Source organism: Bombus bifarius, unplaced genomic scaffold, assembly GCF_011952205.1.
Source record: "Bombus bifarius isolate JDL3187 unplaced genomic scaffold, Bbif_JDL3187 scf7180000007987, whole genome shotgun sequence".
NCBI lineage: Eukaryota > Metazoa > Arthropoda > Insecta > Hymenoptera > Apidae > Bombus > Bombus bifarius.
Genome location: NW_022884369.1, coordinates 320,686 through 342,465, shown reverse-complemented (window position 1 = coordinate 342,465; position 21,780 = coordinate 320,686). Strand labels below are relative to the sequence as shown.

General features: G+C 38.5%; 4 protein-coding genes and 1 long non-coding RNA gene across 15 annotated transcripts; 2 read left to right on the top strand and 3 right to left on the bottom strand.

The window, feature by feature from the left end:
- Positions 1-162: 162 nt before the first annotated feature.
- On the bottom strand, positions 163-2,891 carry LOC117205232 (inactive hydroxysteroid dehydrogenase-like protein 1). 3 transcript variants are annotated; one of them, XM_033443427.1, is made up of 6 exons: positions 2,737-2,891; positions 1,954-2,375; positions 1,544-1,760; positions 1,244-1,480; positions 748-1,091; positions 163-670 (listed from the first exon to the last, which is right to left on the bottom strand). In XM_033443427.1, exons 3-6 carry the CDS (start codon positions 1,698-1,700, stop codon positions 461-463), a joined length of 948 nt encoding a protein of 315 aa, XP_033299318.1. In that variant the 5' UTR covers positions 1,701-1,760; positions 1,954-2,375; positions 2,737-2,891; the 3' UTR covers positions 163-460. The 3 variants fall into 3 exon arrangements, with proteins under 3 accessions (XP_033299318.1, XP_033299317.1, XP_033299319.1); XM_033443426.1 differs by having other exon boundaries at positions 2,337-2,375; XM_033443428.1 differs by lacking the exon at positions 1,954-2,375 and having other exon boundaries at positions 2,737-2,890.
- Positions 2,892-3,105: 214 nt separating this feature from the next.
- Positions 3,106-8,537, top strand: LOC117205231 (carbohydrate sulfotransferase 11). 4 transcript variants are annotated; one of them, XM_033443422.1, is made up of 5 exons: positions 3,106-3,248; positions 4,913-5,316; positions 6,580-6,867; positions 6,956-7,191; positions 7,653-8,534. In XM_033443422.1, the coding sequence occupies exons 2-5, from the start codon at positions 4,993-4,995 to the stop codon at positions 7,816-7,818; spliced, it is 1,014 nt and encodes a 337-aa protein (XP_033299313.1). In that variant the 5' UTR covers positions 3,106-3,248; positions 4,913-4,992; the 3' UTR covers positions 7,819-8,534. The 4 variants fall into 4 exon arrangements, with proteins under 4 accessions (XP_033299313.1, XP_033299314.1, XP_033299316.1 ...); XM_033443423.1 differs by lacking the exon at positions 3,106-3,248 and adding an exon at positions 3,340-3,402 and having other exon boundaries at positions 7,653-8,537; XM_033443425.1 differs by lacking the exon at positions 3,106-3,248 and adding an exon at positions 3,433-3,634 and having other exon boundaries at positions 7,653-8,537.
- A 1,332-nt stretch (positions 8,538-9,869) lies between these two features.
- On the top strand, positions 9,870-11,356 carry LOC117205169. The gene is made up of 3 exons (XR_004487189.1): positions 9,870-10,217; positions 10,277-10,434; positions 10,606-11,356. It is a non-coding gene; the product is annotated as an uncharacterized LOC117205169 (long non-coding RNA).
- An 802-nt stretch (positions 11,357-12,158) lies between these two features.
- Positions 12,159-14,802, bottom strand: LOC117205166 (sodium channel protein Nach-like). 4 transcript variants are annotated; one of them, XM_033443310.1, is made up of 9 exons: positions 14,695-14,802; positions 13,899-14,574; positions 13,566-13,823; positions 13,308-13,452; positions 13,144-13,221; positions 12,856-13,083; positions 12,618-12,784; positions 12,434-12,534; positions 12,159-12,362 (listed from the first exon to the last, which is right to left on the bottom strand). In XM_033443310.1, the coding sequence occupies exons 2-9, from the start codon at positions 14,480-14,482 to the stop codon at positions 12,187-12,189; spliced, it is 1,737 nt and encodes a 578-aa protein (XP_033299201.1). In that variant the 5' UTR covers positions 14,483-14,574; positions 14,695-14,802; the 3' UTR covers positions 12,159-12,186. The 4 variants fall into 4 exon arrangements, with proteins under 4 accessions (XP_033299201.1, XP_033299202.1, XP_033299203.1 ...); XM_033443311.1 differs by lacking the exon at positions 14,695-14,802 and having other exon boundaries at positions 13,899-14,115; positions 14,185-14,675; XM_033443312.1 differs by lacking the exon at positions 14,695-14,802 and having other exon boundaries at positions 13,899-14,115; positions 14,189-14,326.
- On the bottom strand, positions 14,795-20,588 carry LOC117205168 (cAMP-dependent protein kinase catalytic subunit PRKX). Of its 3 annotated transcripts, XM_033443313.1 has the most exons (6): positions 20,418-20,588; positions 19,408-20,309; positions 17,236-17,398; positions 16,629-16,892; positions 15,819-16,149; positions 14,795-15,463 (listed from the first exon to the last, which is right to left on the bottom strand). In XM_033443313.1, the coding sequence occupies exons 2-6, from the start codon at positions 19,496-19,498 to the stop codon at positions 15,317-15,319; spliced, it is 996 nt and encodes a 331-aa protein (XP_033299204.1). In that variant the 5' UTR covers positions 19,499-20,309; positions 20,418-20,588; the 3' UTR covers positions 14,795-15,316. The 3 variants fall into 3 exon arrangements, with proteins under 3 accessions (XP_033299204.1, XP_033299205.1, XP_033299207.1); XM_033443314.1 differs by lacking the exons at positions 19,408-20,309; positions 20,418-20,588 and adding an exon at positions 18,459-18,480; XM_033443316.1 differs by lacking the exons at positions 19,408-20,309; positions 20,418-20,588 and adding an exon at positions 17,467-17,577.
- Between the last annotated feature and the right edge of the window lie 1,192 nt (positions 20,589-21,780).

Genomic DNA, 21,780 nt, shown 5'->3' with positions numbered 1-21,780 from the left:
GTATCTTTTTATATTTTTTATTTTATAGTCATTAAACTTTATTATTCGAAAAAGAAATACGACTTAGTGCAGAGATTGAGATGGCAACTCTTAAGGCAATGCAACACAAATGGAGAATGAAAGGGATATTTTGCAATACTTAACATAAATAACGAACAGATATTTTCAATTTGATAAAAAACATTTATTATGTAATCATACTTTCTAAAACACATTTATGAGTGGTTGTTTCGAAATACGCGGGAATTTTAATCCTTGACAATGAATTTCATATTCCTCTATGTGATTAGTCAAGTAATTAATAAGAAATCATATCAAATACATGAAATAATGATATTTCTTTGCACTTCGTACATCTTGTACATCATATATCTATGTATATTAGGACTCAACTTCGTAACAATTATCAAATATACATATACTCTTGACAACTCTTTGACAACTACACGTTGTCTGGTGGTTAGTTACTTCTTTTCTGCTTGAAATAGTCATTCCTTAAAGTCTTATTCATAAACATTCCAAATATTATTCTTATTTGTACCGGTAAAAGTAGTACAATGATCTTCTGAATCCCGTGGTTCCAATAGCCTGTACTGGAATTTGTCTTTCCAAGCGTATTAATCGCATTTTTGGCATATGTCGTCGTACTGGGAATAAAAATACTAGATACCTGTAACGTTATTAATTAATTACAACCATTATCTGCAAATTAATTCACTTATTTTCACGTATTTATCTTCGATTTACCTGTAATCGATCGCTGAACGCGTTTATCTTTGTATTTACGAAAAACGGGGTCAAATGCTGTACAGTTATTCCACATTTGGAATATTCGGCTCTGAGTGCCTCAGAAAAGCTTTTGATGTAAATCTTTGTTGCTGCGTACACGGTCATTAATGGCAATGGTTGAAATTCCGAACCGGATGATATGTTAACGATAGCGCCTTTTCCACGTTTTTGCATTTGTCCGATGACTATTCGTGTCATTAATGTAGTAGCTCCAACGTTGACATTGATGATATCCCATAATGTGTCTTCTGGGACTTCTCCAACATACATCGGATAACTATACTGCGTACCTACGTTGTTTACTACAACGTTGAACTAGGATTATATTTATAACCAGACGAGCATTTTATTTTACGTTAAGGACTTCCAACAAATAAATATCATGTTGCGTAAAAAGCAAAATTTATAAACGGATTCATAAATGATACATAAATGATGAGGATGTCTCAGTTACCTAAAATACCAATTGGAATATCTTTCAGTTGTTTTGCAAGCTCCTCAAAAATTTCTTTGCCTTTGCTGAAATCCGCCACGATCACCTCTATTTTGATCGTCGGATTCTCTTCCATAATTTCATTTTTTGTTTTCTCCAATTTCTCTAGAGTACGACTGATTAGCACCAGGTTTATTCCTTTTGCAGCCAACTCTTTTGCGTAAGCTTTGCCAATCCCATCGGTGGACCCGGTTACGACTTAAACGAAATATTTCTCAATATTTGACGAATACATACGTTATATATTTGAGTAATTCTTACCTGCCCAATCGCCGAACTTTGCTCGTAGATCGACTGGTTTCGAATTAATTATCGGCACGAGGATTTCCCATAGCGCGCCACAAATTCTGCTTGCAGAATTTGAAAACGACCACAACACCAGCACAATGAAGAATAGCCAGAATACAACTTGTAGCATTTCCCTTTGAAGTAATTATCTCGTTTTATAGTTCCGAACAAAATGATAGGAGGTTGTTGTCTGCAAAATATTTTATGTTCTAATTTAAATAAAATCGAGAAGATTGATCATATGAACTTTTTATACAAGAAAATAATTTCGATGATGATGAAGAATCTTTAAACTATTAGTTCATCAGTTTAAAATATTTTATAATTTATTTTCTATATATAGAATTACAAGCATAATTCGCGTTGTTAATGTGTTATGTTACCTAAATTATTGGACTGTTATATTTCTCGTAAACAAATATGATAGCAATAATATGTTACGACCATGGCATGGTATGATTTTCACAAAATCCCAGTTCTGCTTTTCCTCACTGGTTTACTCGATTTTATACAATATTGCTAACGACGATAATCTCTTTAACTCCCTACGATACTTTGTTTTATTTACTTTTAGGCGATGGTTAGTCAACAAAGACCGAAACGAGACTGAAGCTACTTGTGATAGGTTGACGGTACAAAAGGCGACTGAAGGCTAAACACTTTCTCCAGTTGGTATAAACGACATGACGTGACGGACCAACAGGTGACTATAATTCGGTTCCTTACGTGTACGAAGTGCAAAATGATAGAATTATTTCTGTTTTACCTTCTCTGGGCGACTATTTGTTGTCGACTCACGCTAGATCTGTCGGTAGAAATATATTTGATTAGAACTCTTGCATTTGTTATGCATCTCATTAATTTTTTATTCTTTGTAATTATTGATCACATGTTATTCGATTGCAGCGAATGGAAAATCCTAAATGCTAGTAATTAACAAGGTTGAAGTCATTATTGCACTTATTTATTCAGATTTAATTTTTTTTCACCTTATATACGAAGTGGAAAAAAGAACGAATTGTATATTAAATAGCCAACAATTTATATTATGGTTAAGATTGTCCTTCTATGATATGCATGTTTTCTATACCATGTAATTTTTCTATGACTATCTTAACAAACTTAGGGAAACTTAATGAAGAGAAATCAAATTTTGCAATATCTACCAGACGAATTCGTGGCAACCCCAGCCTCGGAAAGTGGGTACACAGGTGAAGAAAAAGGATCGCCACGTTTGCCAGCGAAGAAACGAGGATGGGACGTAATAGACGCGCGCGCACAGTTTCTTTCACTTCTACAAACTGGCACCACGTTCCATTCTTATGTCAGAGGGGCCTCCGAGTCAAGGCAATAGCCGTTTGTCCATCGTATCGGCTCGACCGTCCGAAGTATTTCATGTCGCGTGTCTATCTCGAAATCTTCGGCGTTTCTAGTGACTTTTCGCGCCACGCGTTTGTCATCGATTAATCAAATTAGATTAAAAAATTTGACTGGATGTGAACTCAGTTAAATGTAGGTCGTTTTATCTAAGAGGCAGTTTGTCCGCGATATTTTTTGGAACGAATTCCCAAGAATTTTGGGGGGACGTTCGATAAAGTTTTTACGAAGGTATACGAGCCAGCAAAACATGCCACGTAGAATTTGACAGCGCATGGTCCAATCTGTTGACGCCTAACAGGTGAGTCTCTTTCATCTTTCGACTATTTGAGGACGATGACGCGTGTTCGAGTAATTTTCCGGCTCGACTGCTCGCGTGTTCGTGTTGACAGTTAAACATGACGAATATCGATATCTCGTGGCATCGATAATTTCTATTGATGCAAAAGATAAACGTAAGTATTTATCACTATGGTTCTTAATCAGAAGAAGGACTCGCACGATACGGTCAAGAACGAGTTCCAATGCCATTGCATAATGGAATACGAGATTCGATTGGTAATGTCGTTCGATTATTAGACCGCTTTATTGACGTAATGAATTTTTAATGTCTATTATTCCATCTGCAGCATAGTTCACTTTCGTATTTTAGTTTCAACCGATATCATGGTCGAAGGTTATCGAGAGGTTAGCTCATTTATATTGAATGAGTCTCGTTCGTTCGCCGTTAATCCTTCGTTCATAATTACTTGGATAAGGGAATTTCGAAATAAATCTAACGATAATTGTTAGAATGATTGTAAAAATGTCGTCTATTTGCTTTTCTGTGGTCTTTTTGACGTTAAGAGTCGGCGTTAACAGCTGAAGCGTCACCGATAACTAAGGATCAGTTATAACGGGCATAGTAATTTCATAGCCATGAATATCGATGTCTCCATTCATGAATCCAGAAGGTATTTAGATCAGGATGCTTTTTTGCATGAAACTTGTCAGTTCCCATAGTTGTTATCTTAAACCTTCGTAGGATGTTATAAGTAAAATGATAATATAGAAAGATGCCGTACGATGACAAAATTATCTTGATGAGTGCAAAATATTTAATTTTTGTGCAAAAATTTATTAGCCAGTCTGTCGAGTATTTTATTCAATTTTTATGAATACAGTGTCATTTTATAATGCTGTCTACTTTTTTATTCCATAGAAAATCGTTACGTAACAGAAATTGATACTCTGTTATCGTAATCTATTTTTGAACTTACATACTAACGTTTAATAAATTAATCTAAATTTAATCTTTGCAAAGAAATGGTGTCATGGCCTAAAAGAGATATGTATGTATTATGAAATTTTAGAACAGGTCTTCTCTCGAGAGATCGGATGAATTTTTTCTTCGCGGAAAAGTGGTATAGCTTCAAGCCGTTTCGAATTAAACGTAGCCCACTTTTGCAGCTTGTTAGAGAAGTATGCTCTAGATATCTAGATGTCAAATGTACCGTGCGCTGTCCATTCAGAACCGGCTTTAAAGGACTTTAGTTGGAAAAGAATTCGAAACGGTGGCGCTTGACCTGATTATCGTGTCTTTTGGATTCCGGTTACGATATAGATCGTTCTATGCTTCGACTGCATTGATAATTATCGAATGTGTTTAACTTATTTCTTGTTTTCTCTTTCGCAATGGTTAAATAATTCGTTGAGTTTGTGCGTGATTTACGAAGAGTGAATGCATGGCTGGAATCGGGAGAATTGACATCAATGACGTTTAATTGAAGTAAGGTGGCTGAGCTGCTGGTATTTCTCAAGCGATTAAAATTGACTCGGCAAAGCATATAACACGATCGCGAAAGCAAACATTTTACGTACCTCAAAATAACATTCTTTCATTCTTTTTTCTTTTCTTTTTTTTGAACGATGTTTTCATACGTAAGAAATTCCGTTTGTAATGGAACGTATTTTTGAACTTTACAGGAACATTTGAACAAATAAAAAAGCTTGATAAATAATTCTATATCAAGATAAATCAATGTCCCGGGTGGACGGAAAGGACGATGACAGAATGCCGTGTCTGGGGGACAGTTCTGTTTCTTATCAATATTTCAAGTTTAATGGTAGATACGAGCGCATTTGGGAGACGCACTTCGACGAACGATGAGAAAGGAAGATCCTTCGAGACGGAGGATTCTGTATACTCTTGGACAGGACCGAACGCCCTGGCGAGATCCGCTTTGGTGGAACGTCAGGAGAGATTACAGTACAATTGCGAGGAGATCTTCGAAGACAGAGACTCTCTGAATGAGAATCTGAATCCAGAATCCTTTAGGAATATTCTCGTCGACGAACAACACGAACTTTTATATTGTTACGTTCCCAAGGTACAAATAAATTCTAGATAAAGGAAGCAAGAAAAGCAGTAGGTAATTTTACGAAAATAATATTTCAGCCAAGAATCGAAAGAATTATGAAACCTTTTGATAGGTTCTATTTAAAACATGGGCCGTGGAACTTTTTTAGAAAATGTTCTCACATTATAAGTTTCGATGAGGATAGATAAAGAAAAGTTCTTGAAAAAAAAGTTTTAATTTGGATAGAGCTTATAAAATATAAAAATAAAGATTTTCTTATAACAAGAAAAGATATTTTATTCATCAATATTAAATCAATATTCATTAGTATTAAAAGGTTCTCAATTAGTGTAACAAATACCATCCAATGAATAGTAGTACAACAATATTAACTAATTATTACAGTTATATTCTGAATATGTTATTTATTTATTTATAATATTTGTTTCAATTCAATTCGATATATTTATTTGTAATGAAAATAACAGTTAGGAAGGTAGGAATGTTACTGAATACATACATGGTATTATATATATTATCTATATGTATATTATATTATAGAATTGCTATGTATTTCAGATTATTTACATTATAAAAAAGTCTTATCTAGCTAAGAATAATAATTCTTAACAAGTCCTCTTTTTTGCTCAGTACTTATTATGAAATTTTTAATTACTTATATTATGATTTTCATACCTTTCATTCAATAAACATATGAATAATAATAATTATTATTTAATAAAATTAGTACTATTATTAAATATAATTAGTACTAAATAGTTTATTAGCTTTATTTATCTTATGGATCTTTTTTAATACACGGTTTAAAATAACTTGTTACCATGGAACTTTTATTATACACATTCAAAAATATACATTCCATTAGAACATTTTTTAAAGAAGCCTCTAAGGGTAACATGTCTTTGCATAAAAACTCCACGGGAACAAATATTATCTTAAACGAAACATATAAGTTTGAGTAGAATTTTTTTTAAAAACGAAAGATAACTCTTTATTTCGACCCTTGATTTCAACAGATTCATAATGTTTAGCAAAATATCACACGTTTCGTTCTTAAACATAACTAATAATAATATATTTTCCTGATCTTTAACAAAAAGCTTGATTTCTCTACAATACTTCCAATAATGTCGTTCTTCAAACATATTAAGTAAGTAACTGGAAATTGTATAGCAGAGCGTTTTACAACTCGTACACGATCATTACGGACGTTATCTGTTATATTATTGTGGTTCTTTTGTTTCATTCTAAATCGACGGATTCGTGTATCAGGTTGCGTGCACGAACTGGAAACGAGTTCTGATGGTGGCCACGGGGAAATGGCCAGGTAATGATCCTATGGAAATACCTGCTGATCAGGCGCATTCTCCAGGTACCTTTCAAAGGCTCACCAACTATACCTTGTCCGAAATAGAACGAATGTTGGCGACTTACGACAAGCTGATCGTCGTCAGGCATCCTTTGGAAAGGTTACTGTCCGCCTATAGAAACAAGCTGGAGGCGAAACACGAGAAGAGTTCGAGATACTTCCAAACTCGTTTTGGGAAGAAGATTATCAGGGTATCGCTTAATTTTTGTTTCTTTTTCCCTCTTGTCTCGCATGAGAGAGATATCAAAGAAATTACAGTGAGAACGTTCTTTCTTGCAGAGGTACAGACAAAACGCCACTGTAGAATCGCTGAGAAATGGTGATGACGTGACATTTAGAGAGTTTGTACAGTTCGTCACAGATGATTCGTCGAATGAGACACGAAACGAGCACTGGAAGCCAATTTACGAGCTCTGTCATCCATGCCTGGTTAATTATAATCTCGTCAGCAAGTACGAGAGCTTAGTTGAAGATGCCACAGAAGTTTTGGAACGGATGGGAGTCGAGTCAGTCAAGTAAGCGTTTACTTTATCCTTGTTTAGATCCGATATAGATGAGCGAATTTTTTCATGCTAGTATTTCACGCGATTATTACACGCTAGAATATTTCACGCATAAACATGACACGCATGATTATTTTACGCGAGAGCATTACACACGCTAGCATTCCACATTTATTCCAGCAATCTATTGGATTATATAAGAAAATGTATATACTTTTTAGGTGTTTATTTGTAGAATTCAATTCCTATCTAGAAATATATGCGATATTTATTGAAGCAATATCGCGTAGTTGGCGCAATCAAAGTGTCCGACTATGAATGTTCATTCCTTTCAAAGAAATATTCCTACTTAATCCATTACTTTCTATTTCGTTGCTACGTGTATATTGTTCTTTGATCAACACGCGAAACAAAATCGGTCGTTTGCATCGTTCCTTTTGATTCTGATTAATCAAAATTAATTATTTTTATAGTTTCCCAACGAAACCAGTGAACAGTGAACCAACCGCGAAGAAACTAGAAAAGTATTATTCTACGTTGACGTACAAGCAACTTCGAAAGTTGGCAGATTTGTACAAATTAGACCTAAGGCTGTTCGATTATTCATTGGAGGACGTGCTGGGATTCTCGTTGGCATGACTGAATTTTCATCGAGGATTTTTGTGAATAATACGCTTCAAATTATGAATAGAGATGCGCTAACGGTTAAATAGTTTGGTATTTGTTCGTTTCCATATGTTCTGTTCTCAATATATGCAAGCATAACCAGTTCGCGTACGATCATTTGTACGGGTCTTTCCATCGTATTTATGCTCGTAGTTATTAATTAATCAATTGAGTCACAGAGAACAATGTTGAAGCAGCATCGAACCGGTCGTTTCACAAATCTTTAAGGTAGCCGCTAGTCGAGCAGAAAGATCTTTTTCCTCCTTTGTCGTTGTTCTTATTTTTAAAACGCGCGGAAGCTCCCGTGCCAAGAATTTAAGGATATAAAAACCGGTTGATAGATTGTTTGTGCCAATGAAACAACTGTTGATAATTACTTTCGAGAATGATCTTCTTCGTGTCTATAGGTATTAAATATACGGATGTTATTGATGCAAATGTCACCTTACCTATGTAGACACTTAACAGAAGATCTTGTGGATTGTGCCTTAAGCAAACCTGTAACAGAATTCCCGCCATATTTGTGTACCTACGTATGTTAGTAATAAGGATACAAAAATTGTACGACACACATTCCTATAATTAATCAATTGTATAGCGTATACTATAAGTTACCACCCAAGCCTTTCTTTTTACCGATACACTACTGTAATTCCATCGCGAGTGAAATAAAGAAATATTTTATAAAATTGTGTAATGTCCTACTTACTATACATAAATACACGTGGTAAGACTAAAGTGTAGTATTAGTCTGTATTTGATGAAAATCGATGAATTAGGTGTGTCTCTGGCAAATATTACGTAAATAGCTGTCCGAAGTTTAGATCGGACCTGTTCGCGAGCTTTGTCCATTATAAGGTTAATGTTTGATTTTCAAGTTAAAATTAGCCGAAGGTCTGGAAATGATGAACGATGTTAGCGTACATTAGCTAAAGAGGAACTGCTCTGCGTAGCTTAATCAAATGTTAAAACTACGCGAACGGAGTTTCGTCGGAGGTTAAAATAGCCCCAGCCATCAATCAAATCGAAAGACTCCTCTCTACTAAACGCTATTACTCAAGAAAGATCGATTAGAAATTCTCTTTATCTTTTCCATTATCTTTGTTCTCTTTAAGAGATTGCTATCATTTTGGAAGAAAATAATAGATCGTCGCGTTGGAATATTTTTGTGAATCATGAATGTTTTTTTTTTTTTACGGAAAAGGTTTTATATTTTTGTTATACTTCGTCACGTGGGAAATACCGTGGCGCCAGCACGTGAATTCTGTCAACATTCCAAGTTCGACGCGTGGGCGGGAGTAATTTTCGCTTAAGAATAAGAGTTGATTCCTTTTGGTCTCTAGTATATAGTTAAATGACATCGACCGTTTCTTGCGACGTGTTATAATTAAATTAACGCACCGACGGTGTACGGCTGGTTTGTGTTGTATTGGCCGTAACGCTGATACGCACGTTTACGCACTTGCCATTTACGTTGCGAGCCCTATTTAATACATCAAACCATTAGAGCCATCTGTAACTTGTACAGAGATAAAACCAGTAAGAGTGATTCATTGATAAATCATTCAATAAAGAAAAAGAAATAAAAAGACTGCAGAATGTTTTGTACGTAGAACTGTGGATAAATCTGTATCTTCATTGCTTCTGACATTTTTCCTCAAAAGGTGTATGAAAGGTATATAAAACACTTTAAATCAAATATTTCTTAGAAAAGTTCATAATTTGAGATACTAGAGACAATGTAATTTATGACGTATTTTAATGCTTCAGGTTTGGTTAATTTCTCACATTGCCATGATGCCTCTAAGAGACCGTTGACTCTTAACGATTCGTAATCGTCACCCAGATGACCTTGAACCCTCGAATATCTTTACGTCGATGATGATCATGAATCGATTCGGAATATTTTCCACCGAAGTTGTATCCGATATTCACGATGCTTAATATAACTCGAGGTGGCGGAACTCGTTGGTTTCTCACCAGTAAAAGACGGTGGTGGGACCTCGGCCTACCAATCCTGGATCAGATGTTATAAGGGAAGGTGCAACGTGTCGGTATCCGCGATCGAACTGGTGGGGATTTCACACGGTTCCTGGAGGAATTTCGGGATCTTCATTGTATCGTGAATCCTGCGTTGAGTGATCTAGTCGGAGATCGTACGCAAAGTGGCGCGGTGCTTGGTTATTCGTCTCGATCGTTTTCAGATTTCATCGTCTGACTCCAACGTTTCCGGTAATCAGCCGAATCTTTCAGTCGTCGAGCGAATTTTTGAGGGTTCCGTGATCTTTTTTCGAACTTTCGTTTAATCGACCGATTGACGGAAGAGGCGCCAGAAGGAATAAAAAAGAAATATTCGACGATTAATATTTTGGGTATTAATATTTTGAGTATATGTATATCGTGATTACACCTGATACTGATTTTTCTTTAGTGTCGTGAATCATCCTCTGTGAATGCCGAAAAATGCCACAGGCAGCCCACGAAACGAAAAACATCTTAACCACGTACTTTATATTGATCCTCTTGCTGATTTGCCTCTGGTTGTTGTACTCGGGATTGTTTTAACTCTAGAATACATTCCTCGCCATGGTAAGTTCGCTTGCGATTATCCCTTGTAGACAATTGCTACGTAACGCCTGCTTCCTATTGTAGTGATCATTGAAGTCTCCGCAACAATGGTGCACTCTGTTACTTTACAACAAAATCTTTGCTTCATAGTAAAGTGTTGTATATTATCATTTTTATTTTTGTTGATTTTAGGAGTGAAGTAAGAAGCACGAAGAGTACCACACACGTTCGTCGATAACCAGATATCCTTGATAGATCTACGATTACTCAGGATATGCCAGATACCAGTTTTTCCTTCATCCAATTAACGACTGCTCCCTCTCCGCGTCGCATTTGCGACGATACCTGTTTCAAAATGAAGGAGACAAGCGTAATCCACTTAAGCTCTTTCAACGTTCTCTATGAGTTTCATGTTCGTCTACCCTTTTTCCCTACGATTTTATGTATTTCACGGACACGATAATTGGACGTCAAAGAGATAGTTCTATTTCTAATAAAAGGAATAGCCAAATTTAAGGTGGTTTCGTCAGAAACAGGGGCGTGACTGTACTAGTACGATGATCAAAGGGACCCGTATATGTTTCTCTCGTAAATTTGAAAAATTGTACCGCACAGAGACGACTATCGGGGCTGGTTACACACGTGGAAACGCGTTCGCCCGATGGCGAGCCAAACTCTGTGTGTAAATGTTGGAAACCAAATAAAGGGGGAAGAAATACTCGGCTGAAAAATCGAGGAAAAAATATCGAGTGCCCGCGCGTAGATAGAAAACATCTCGGGGTATACGTACGATGGTTAAGAAATACGTGGGTGTTAAGTCGAAAATAGCAACCGATGGTTCCAGCTCTTTTCGTCGCTACACGACGGTGGTAACACGTCCAATGTACAGAAAACTAAATCGGTATTTTCGATAGCACTTCCGAAAATAGACGATATGAACACACCTCACCTATCCTGAATATTTCCACGATATGAACACGTCCACGCGATACTGACCGAATTTCCACGGTTATTGCGCAACTTATTCGCTGCTATTTGTCGTGGATCGTGTTACCGATTCTGCCGTCGATTTCGAGTGTCTCGAATATTTTTACTTATAAATAGAATACCCTTAAGGAATGTTAATCGCCTTCCCTTCCTTCAATGTATCACAACAAGAAACATTATCCTCCGCCTTTCCTGTTCCTCCGCCATCGAATAAACGTACATTTTCCTATCTCTCGTCGCATAATTTTACAGAACTTTCCACGGCCGTTCTAGATCGCTTTCAAAACGTTCCTATCGTATTACACGGCCACGACGAGAATTAATTACGCTGGCAGGCAACGGGGGAAGCGTGACTTCCGGTTTCGACACGGATCGAGACAAGTAGGCTGCACCGAGACAGCAATTAACCATCCTCGCACGTAATCCAGGAATTCGTAGTTCTTGGGTCTGTTGATTAAAGGTCTGTCCGACCAAGTGACATAACCACGAGGATAGAACATCAAAGCGAAAACACGGCGTGGCAAATATTTTTACTGGTCGATGGGTGGTAAACGTTGCCTCCGTTGGCGTTCCAGTAATCGCTCGAAATAGATCTAATTGCTCCAGATTCTCGCTGACTACGTGTGCTGGCCTGAGTTACACAATAAACCGCGTGTGGAATCCACGTAACGAATCGTTCGGTCAAATTATTAGCTTGCGGTATCGGAAAAATCCACAGTTTCGATACAAAAGTATTCCGCAGGGAGAGAGAACGTTGCTAGATCTGTTCGAGGAATTTATTGAGATTTAATAAACACGTCGGCGACCGTTTACAAAGATCTCGTTGGTTGTGTGGTCTGTTTGAACCTCGTGCCTCTTATGCGCAAAGATTGCGCGACAATATAGGTAAACGAAGTAAACTATCTCCACGACGCTGAGGAAGCTGCATCCAAGGAACAAGCTAAAGATTCCACCGACTGATGCTGAAACGTAAAATAGCTTTTAAAGAAACTTATCTTAATGACGAAATGACAAGAATGTTTAAGCTCGGTACCTAAGAGATAAGTTTCGTCGGCGGCTGATAGAGTTAGCAGCATCTGGAAAGTTTGCGAATACATGTAAACTTTGATCGCAGCACCTTTGTCCGTCGTATTCCTGAAAGTAAATGTGCTCGAAATAAAAAGAAATGTCTAAATAAAAATTTAGAGAATAAATCAATAAATGCGAATTTAACTCACGGCAAGCTGGCTTTCGTCAGAGATATCAAATTAGGGGAATTATCGTAGTTCATGTTCTCGCACGGTGTTCTACAAGAGCAGGTGAAATTCTCGTTCTGTATGTCCTTCACGATACCTATCAATTTCGCATTCCTCTGGATGCAAGGCAAATGTTCTATCTCGCAACGCTAAAAATCGATCGAATTGTAATTTTGAAGTTCGCGTTAAATATCTTTTTACGATAACAGAATGTGTTTACTGAGATGTTGTAGGACTCAGCTATGTTGTCGTAGATGAATGGTAAGCATCCGCATAGCCGTATCATGGCCTTGACTCTACAATTTGCGTAACAATTCGAGTAGCGATAAACAGAAAAATATTCCAAAGTGTTCTGATCCTCCGCTATGCATACGGGGACTAACTGTTTCTCTTTATTACGATGTTGAAGTCCTGCTGGCTTTTGAATGAGTTCCGGTTTTATGGCGATCTGCAATTCAACGATAATGCATTCTAGTAATCTCTACCTGTTTTATATCGAATAAATTACCTCCAACTCATGGTTCACTTGCAAGGTGTACATATTAGTATTAAGACCAGGATAATCCATTCTGTGATGTATCAATACCTGGTAAGAAAAAAAGGGGCGTGAGTAAATTAATATTTTTTGAAATTCGACTTAATCGATCGTTCCGCGAAGTCGTTTTTCCGTACCACCATGCCATTACTATTCACGACTCTCGTGGAACTACGCATGTCGTCTTGGCTGATCATGAACATTTCTTTATTGAACACGAGCTTTAAGCCGCTCCACAGTCCAAAATCAGCGGAACTCAAAGGCTTCGGTTTTGGTTGTCCCCTTTATATTATCCAGGAGGAAATGATCTTGGTTACATTAATTAAACGAAAGAAATCATTCTAGTTATAATAATATAATTTCTCGGATTTCTAGGATATTATCGAGATACTTGCTTCTGGGATCCTACGTAATTCTCAAGAAGATAGTTAAAGGAGCAACATAGTCCGTAAGAACTATACGAATGTTTAATGGATTTAGTGCAATCTATGCGTTCCGTACTCCACCAACACGATTCGAACATGTCCTCGCAATTGATTAGAGTTTTCACGAATCTCGCCACGCTCCACTTATTGGCATCCAAAAATTCTTTTAATTTGTCCATTTGTTTAAACTCTTTATTCATGTACGGATGAGTTATAAGATGTCCGTAGCTGTATTTAATTTGAAATTATTTCATCTATATTTCTTGATGTTTCTTGATAATTTTACTTGATATATATACGCACTTCAACATCTCTAACGCGAGTTCTCTGCTCACGTTCTCGGGTAAGATGGAGTTCTCCAAAATGGCCAGGCGTTTCTTCAGAGGAATTGGTATAGATGGACAAATGGTTACAGCAGGAAATGGCGCGCGGAATATCGGGGCATCGAAGGTTTGTATGTACGTGTTGGTCGGATTCTCGTTGTAACGACGCAAAAATTGCATTAACATCAAGCTCAAACCTGAAACGAGACGCGCGTTTAGTCGCGTGTACCTTTCTAGATGATGTACCTCGAAGGAATGACAAGTACAGACGAAACAAGTTAATATGGTAAAGGCCCATAGGATCTTCCCAAGAACTCCGACTTCTATATTCGTTTTACCGAAATATTGCAAACCATGTACAGAAGTGCTCTCCAGATAATCTGTTAAAACTTCTCGTGGTGTTGGATTTTTTTCCTCTTTCTTCGTTGATTCGGTTACATCCTTCGTGAGATCTGATTTGACGTTCACATTAATTTTAGCAATTGATTGTCTTAGAATCGTGTCATTATGCTTTGTATCGAGATATAAGAAGTTCTGATTTTGGTTGTTGAATATTTTCGACATGGTTATCGTGATACTTTTACGGTTTAACAAGCTTTCTGAGTATGTTCCTAGTTGATTGTTGCTTTAGTAACGTTCACGAAGCGATACTGATTCTTGAAATGCAGAATAATGCGTTTTATCATAGCACGACAGGATCGCGTGTCTGGTGTTCATGTAAATTATTCACTAACTATTTGAAAATTTAATAGAACATGTACGGTGTGGATGCTTACCGATCTTATCGCAATTAATGACACACTGAAATATCGAATTTGTACTCTGTTCAAGGTTCGAATAGCGATACCTATTATCTTCAGGAATAACCAGTTGAAATTTAAAAAATTCATGATTTAATTCTCTTCCGATGTGTAGCGTACAGCCGCACGATACATCGTTACAATACTTTACATATAACAACTTACAAAATTATGACCATTTCTGTCATCACTTTTTATCACTTCTTTGTGTGAGAAGGAACATATATTCTCAAGCAATTTCACTTCATGAGATGAAAATTGATTTGAGATTACAGTTTCTCCTTCGTGTTACATCGTTCTTCTCTTTCCATTCTTTTTTTTTATTTACAACGTAAAACAACGAAGAAAAATGCCTAGCCTACGCAGCGAGTACGAATAAATAAACGAGGTGCACAACCAAATAATACAAAAGAGGGCTGCTATATGTACAAAATAAAAAGATACTCCCTTACGCTTGAACGTAAGAGAAACTTTATACACATCACAATGCTGTTAACTCGACGATCCTAATCACGACACGGAAGCTCTTCGAATGAATTTGCGTCAATGAATGCCTGGCATGGTTCGAATGTTCGAACGATTGTCCATGACGTTTCTTTTAGAAATCTTGAAACAGAGCCAGTTGTTCCGGTGGCAAGGGAGGCTGGGAACGCCAATCGGTTTCAGGATAATCGTCGAAACAGCTTGGGTCACCTGGCGCTTTTACTCGTGGTCTTATTGGTGGTGTCAGGGCTCTCTGCGGCACCTATTTATACAAAAAAAGTGTAATATAAAATCTGTAAAATCCTACTTTGATAGAGAAAGTAATATCGTTTAGAAAACTAAGATCATTTGGAAAAAAAATATTTCTCTATTTTAATGGAAAACTAACATTATTCAGAGAACGATTCTTACATTAGTATTATTTATTAGTACTAGAAGCTAGTATTATTTAGTAAACTATCTTTGCTTTAATACAAAAATTAATATTACTGAGAAAATTATTCATACTTCAGTAAGAAACTAATACTATTTAAAAAACTATTCTTACTCTAATGAAAAAAAGAAATAATTTCACATTGACACTATCGATTTACTTGTGAAATTCATTAATTAATTACCAATGGCCATTCGACTAATTTAAACCAGCGATGCCTCTTCACGTCATCAGCCCCCTGTCTCATGTTCCCTAGTCTCTTCGTTCGATCTGCGATCAGAAGCTTCTTGATCAGATCCTTGGCGATTGGATCCATATGTTTTGGCCATTCTATTCTTCCACTTAATATCTTCTCATAGATGCCAAAGGGATTGTCATCGAAAAATGGCGGAAAGCCCGCTAACATTTCGTAGATGAGAACACCGAGGGCCCACCAGTCTACAGCTTTATTGTGTCCTTTGCTCTGAATTATTTCCGGCGCCAAATACTCGGGAGTGCCGCACAAAGTCCACGTCCTACAACCGATAATTTAAAATAATTGTTCTTCGAGATATGAAACGTTGTCCTATCGCGAGCAATTATCGATAAATTTGCCGTATGATTACATGTAGCAACGTTGAACTTGCTGATGTGTAGATAAGAATAAAAAAGACCTCTCAGAGCAAAGATACGATTTAAAAACTTGTAATTTAATAACTAAATACGTATGAAATCCATATACGTGGAATATTCCTACATGAACGATTCTAGCTTGAACAAGACAGCTGCACATATTATTATTAAACAAATGTTTGTGTACAGACGGCACATAGTAACTAAGAATAATTAATAACTTTCCACTTAGATTCCATCTGAATTTGCAAAAACATCTGTAATGTAATTATTATTAATCGGGTAAAAAAAAAATAAATAGACGATCGTTATATTACGATCGTTTATTATTGTATTAACCATTATTACGACCACTAATATATTAGAAATAATATCCTCTTACCTATCCGTGAGTTTCTTGGAGAAACCGAAGTCCGTAATTTTCAGGTGGCCCTGGCTGTCCAAGAGAAGGTTCTCAGGCTTTAGGTCCCTGTAAACGATGTGTTTGGTGTGCAAGTATTCCAAGGCACAGACGATTTCTGCTGCATAGAAGCAGCTGGTGGGTCCGGAAAATCGGCCAGCTGCTCTCAAATAAGAGAAAAGCTCGCCACCGGCTACGAATTCTAACAGCATGTATACTCTCGCCTCGTCCCTTCCGCTCCAGAGCCTGAAACCATGCTGATGTTAAAGCGGTAATGGTACAAGAGTAGAAATTTCCATAGTAGAGAAGCAGAAAAATGTAATTTCCAATCTAATACTAGAGAACGAGCTATTTTCTCTGTATCTTTTACAATACATGTACAATCGTTCACGAAAGATTAATATTTAAGTATCACTCTCGTCGTTCTTAATTGCGCTTTCTTTTTCAGAAACTCCTTCGTTCGACTTTCTTGATCGTACGAAGGCACTTCCTCGCGTTGGAAGCGACAGTTTTCGATCGTAACCAACGGAACAATGTTACAGCTTGTCAGCGATCGAACGAGAGAAAGGAGAAAGCAAATCCGACTTACATGTTCACGATAAAGGGATGCTTGACCTCTTTCAATACGGTGATTTCGTTTCGCACGTGTTCCACTTGTTTCAATCTGATCACGTCTACCATTGAGAGGATTTTCAACGCTAAGGGAGTTCCTTGGTGCCTGCATAGCACCACTCTGCCAAAAGTGCCTGTACCTAAGAATAAAGACTCATTAGAATCATTTAATTCGTCAATCAATGTTTCGCATTACATTTTGTTACACCTCCTACCTGTAACAAATCAATTATTTGTTAATGATCAAGATTGCATATGATTTTCAAGGCTAAGGGTGTGCCTGAAGATAAACATTCATCAGAAACTCCTGTCTTATTGTAATAAATAACCTGTCACGATCTATCCTATTGTAATTTATAATAAATGATCTTCGTTGAATTCTGTTACACCTTTTGCGCATAACAAATCAATTGCTCTCTAATGATCGAGATTATCGATCGCATACGTTCAGAAATGTGCATCTGGCAGTATGTGTCAATTATTCAAACGTTCCTTGTTCAAGGTAATGGCGCAAATAAAAAGAAGGTATCATTCGTGTTATCGATCATTCGAGGCAATGGGCAATTATCAACGCTCTCTCTAGTCGCATAATCCGTCGTCCGCGGTCTGTTTAATGCACTTTCCCACGAATGCTGGTGACTAAAGTTGGTCTGCTCAACGTACCGCGACCAATTAACAGAACAGCGATGGCCGCCGGGCCGAAATTAACCGGTAAATTGCATTTGCACGAGGTGTTCTCATTACGGACGGGCGTTTTGCGTATTTTAGAGTGGCATTATTATAAATGCGATAAAATTGGCAGACGGCGCGAATAAGGGGCGAAACCGTGTTGTATACACTGTGAAACGATCGCGGTGACTGCCAGTGACAGCTGAAAACAAGTGTCAATGATAGAAAGACGAACAGTTTCCAGCGAAACGACGCTTTAAATATCGTGAAATTTACGTAATCGATCGTCTCTGAATCTTTTCTCGTGACATAAAAAATAAACGAGGAAAAATAGCTTGTTTTATCGACTTGGCCCAAGACTCTGCTACGACTTAATCGTCCACTTTCGATCCGATATGATTTTCAAATTACTTTGTTGATTCTGACGCGTCGAAAGTATATACGACAGATACATCGATCCCGTGCGAATAAAGAGGAAGTCTTCGAGCGAGAATAGATTCGATCGGAGAAGGTTAATGTTTTAGGTAATATCGTTCATTCATCACGCTGGCTGTGGCTACATCGCTCGAATTACGCGCGCCAGACGCTTCCCCTCGACACGTCGTTTTTTTCCCGTATGGACACTCGAGAGAGGATTTTGGTGTGCGTCCAAAACTTGTTCTACGTCTCGAAAGCAGCAGCCTGCACATCTGTCGTGATCGATCACCGCTTACAAGCGTGTAGCCATTGCTTTACCTGTATAATTCAACAATGACCGAAGTAAATGGGACGATATGGGATCGATCGCTTATCGTTCTTCTACGTGCCCGATCATGTAATATTCTACTATCCTGGTTATCCAGATCCGATGGTTCGCTGATTAGAACCCGGACGTCCTGTTTGCTATTATATTTCACACGTAAATTGGAACACCCTGAAAATACGTTTAAAAGAAACTGGTCTACGGATGCTTCATGCTGTTTCATCATGCAACGTAATGTCTCCAGTTCTCGTTTCTATTAGCCAACGTCGGTCATTCGAAGAATGGTTACACAAGAGACGAAAGAGTGAAAAATCAGCTACGAAACACCTGCACCTTGCCGTGTAACTCGAACTTAACGAGCAGTTAAATATACACTCGGTAGCCTCTCACTCTCCAGTGGCCCACTTCCTTGCTTCGAGGGTAGTTCGCCTCGTCTCTGATGTTTTCTCGCGGAGAATCAACAGCACGTAACGAGTAACATTTGCGTTTTCAATTGATCTTAACAAATCTGTATCTCGTTTAAAGGATTCTTAAGCAATTATCAATTAATCCGATAGTACATAGTATTAATTCGATCTGCTAGTCGTATAGAGATAAAGTTACGAGTTCAACGAATCTCTATATAAGTGGTTGAACGGTATTCTATTCGAGTATCGATATAGAGACGAATAGAAAGTTTTGCAATGAACAGTAGGAGTTGCCAGTGAAAGGCGTCAGGATGAATAGCGTCGCGCTCACCTATGGTTTTGATGATTTCCAGATCGTCGATGTCGTATCGCGGCGAATCCTCCTGCGATCCCTCTTCGTCGGACGTCGTGTCCCCCGACATGCTTTATGAGCTACTGTTGTCGACGGTGTTCGGTGAAAGTTGCAGATTTATTTCCCTCTGCGCCCGATGGACACGTGGAAAGAAAGGAAGCGAGGTTCAACGATCCACTCGCGATATTATTAGATCGCGTGGCGACCGGTCGACCTCATATCTGCTTTTCGCAATTCTTTGTGACGGCTTCCAGTGTTCTTCGCCAAATTAACGAGCACGGAGTCCGAACACAGATGACACACAAAGCCGAGGAAGCGAGAATTTAATTTTCACGCGTGACAGGTGTGTAAATCGGATCACGAGCCGGGACAAACGCGAAAAAATGGAACGTTTTCTTTTTAATTTCACAGGGAAAGGAAACACTAAAGGATGCACTGGTATATTTGTCACGCGTGCTGGCTGTCAACGACCCTCTTTTCTACAGTTCCTCGCTCGGAGCGGTGAAAATGTGTGCGTTGATTTCACAAGTGTCATTTATGGCGAGCATGTACCGCGAGCCGTGTTGATAGAAAGAAAGAGAGGGAAAAAGAGAACAGTGGTCCTGCACTTTCCTGGTTTCCTCTTCGTTAATGTATGCTGCCCGTTTTTACGTGGCCGCTTGACGTTTGTTGATTTAAACAGAGTGCACGTGTTGCGTGTGCCGTCACGATCGCAGCTCTGCCGCTTTAGAAGCGGTCATCCTTGATACTCTGTTGAAACACGGAAGGGAAATGCGATATCTATTCAGCGACGTCCTTGTACGTGTATTATCGACCGTTTTTGCACACTGTCTTCCTTTCCGATTCAATCATAACAGGTGACATTCGATAACGTATTATACCTTTTTCGAAAGAAGAGAGGAAAGAGAAAATAAACAATTAACGCTCGGCTAACACGTGCGCGAAAAAACGCGCATAGATTCACAGTAACAGATTCTCAGGCACCTTACTCGTAAACTGTGGATCGCGATCGATCGGCAAGCCACTGTATCTCGTAACGATCTAACTTGCTCCAAACAGATCCTGTATCGAAGTGTGCGCGAGGATCCTAGCTTGTCTTCTGTCACATGATCTCTGGTGCGGTTCGAATGCCAAGCAGAACTAAACTGGTCACCGAGGGGTCTCAAAAGGCTGTCTATCCTTCTCTTGCCCCCTCCCTCCTGCCCCTTCACCCCTCCATCCCTTTTCATCGCGTTTCTCTCCCACCTCTCGTGCCGCCACCGGGAGAACTCTCACTGAGAGCACATCTCTCGTGGCCCCAGGTCTTTCTCCTTTATTTTTCTTCTTTTTCTGTAGTAACGAGAGAGCAGAGTGATTTATAGGCAGCGATCGCGGAAGATTCGCGGCCGGCCGCGAAGATAAAAGGCGGCATTTAAAAATACGGGTTGTAGCCGCGGAACGAAATCGTCATCGTGGACCCGTTACGCGGTTGCGTCAACGCGCTGCGGATTATAAAAGAGACTCGAAACCAGTCTCCTCTTTCTCCGAGAGCTCGGTAGATTTGTTGAAAACGAGATTTCCGACGAGAGTAATAGACAAACGAGTTCATGGATTTTCTTAAATGGACCTTGTGAGTCATCCGATGAGAGTAGGACGAGAGAGTTGTCTCAGAATTTTTATATAGGAACCCTGTCATTTTTCTTGCGAGAAATATATCTTTATTTCAAGGGGGATGAGACAGAGCGTAGGACACATGATCGTTTCTTGCCAAGCGGACATTACGGAAATAGTGATGATTCTCGGAATGATCGCGGATATTGAGAAGCGTTCTTCGAGGCGAGTGTATTGCGATCGAACGATCGAAAACGATACAGAGGAACGGGTTGTAAACGCCTGATGGCTTCGTGTTGCGAGGAGACGCCAAGTGGTCGCGGACGATCACAAATCCGACGAAATTCGGCTTATTTTTGAATCTGGCCATCGTCCAGACACATTTCGCCTGTGAATGTTGAACGGCCTGACGATGAAAGACCTCTCTATCAGCTGTCGCGATTCGTCACCGATTTCAGTAAATCTTTGCACATTAGTCGCGTTACATCTTTGAAACTGATCATCGATTCGAGTCGCGACTTTGCTGAAGACCCGCGTTTCTTTCGGTAGGCGGGCCTCGAAATTGGAGCGATTCGCGTTAGCCTTGACGGAGGACGAGTATAATCCCACGGATACGATACGAATTTGTAGTTCTTGTTACGAATAACGTGCAATATCCTATAAATAACGATGATGCTGGTACTTTAATATTTACGTTTCTAATAATAACACGGCGACGCGTTATCGGTAAACCAGTACGATTTACAGTAGATATCATGAAAC

Excerpts from the sequence above, each read along its gene's own strand:
- LOC117205232 (XM_033443427.1), bottom strand. The coding sequence starts at position 1,700 with ATGCTACAAGTTGTATTCTGGCTATTCTTCATTGTGCTGGTGTTGTGG. Across the intron at positions 1,092-1,243 it reads TATTCCAATTGGTATTTTAG|TAAACAACGTAGGTACGCAG; the intron begins GTAACTGAGACA and ends TCAACGTTGTAG. Across the intron at positions 671-747 it reads CGTTCAGCGATCGATTACAG|GTATCTAGTATTTTTATTCC; the intron begins GTAAATCGAAGA and ends ATAACGTTACAG.
- LOC117205168 (XM_033443313.1), bottom strand. The coding sequence starts at position 19,498 with ATGTCGGGGGACACGACGTCCGACGAAGAGGGATCGCAGGAGGATTCG. Across the intron at positions 17,399-19,407 it reads GGAAATCATCAAAACCATAG|GTACAGGCACTTTTGGCAGA; the intron begins GTGAGCGCGACG and ends CTTTATTCTTAG. Across the intron at positions 15,464-15,818 it reads AATTAGTCGAATGGCCATTG|GTGCCGCAGAGAGCCCTGAC; the intron begins GTAATTAATTAA and ends TTGTATAAATAG.
- LOC117205166 (XM_033443310.1), bottom strand. The coding sequence starts at position 14,482 with ATGTCGAAAATATTCAACAACCAAAATCAGAACTTCTTATATCTCGAT. Across the intron at positions 13,824-13,898 it reads CTCGCGTTAGAGATGTTGAA|CTACGGACATCTTATAACTC; the intron begins GTGCGTATATAT and ends AATTAAATACAG. Across the intron at positions 12,363-12,433 it reads CGACGAAACTTATCTCTTAG|CATCAGTCGGTGGAATCTTT; the intron begins GTACCGAGCTTA and ends TTTACGTTTCAG.
- LOC117205231 (XM_033443423.1), top strand. The coding sequence starts at position 4,993 with ATGACAGAATGCCGTGTCTGGGGGACAGTTCTGTTTCTTATCAATATT. Across the intron at positions 5,317-6,579 it reads TATATTGTTACGTTCCCAAG|GTTGCGTGCACGAACTGGAA; the intron begins GTACAAATAAAT and ends TTCGTGTATCAG. Across the intron at positions 7,192-7,652 it reads ATGGGAGTCGAGTCAGTCAA|TTTCCCAACGAAACCAGTGA; the intron begins GTAAGCGTTTAC and ends TTATTTTTATAG.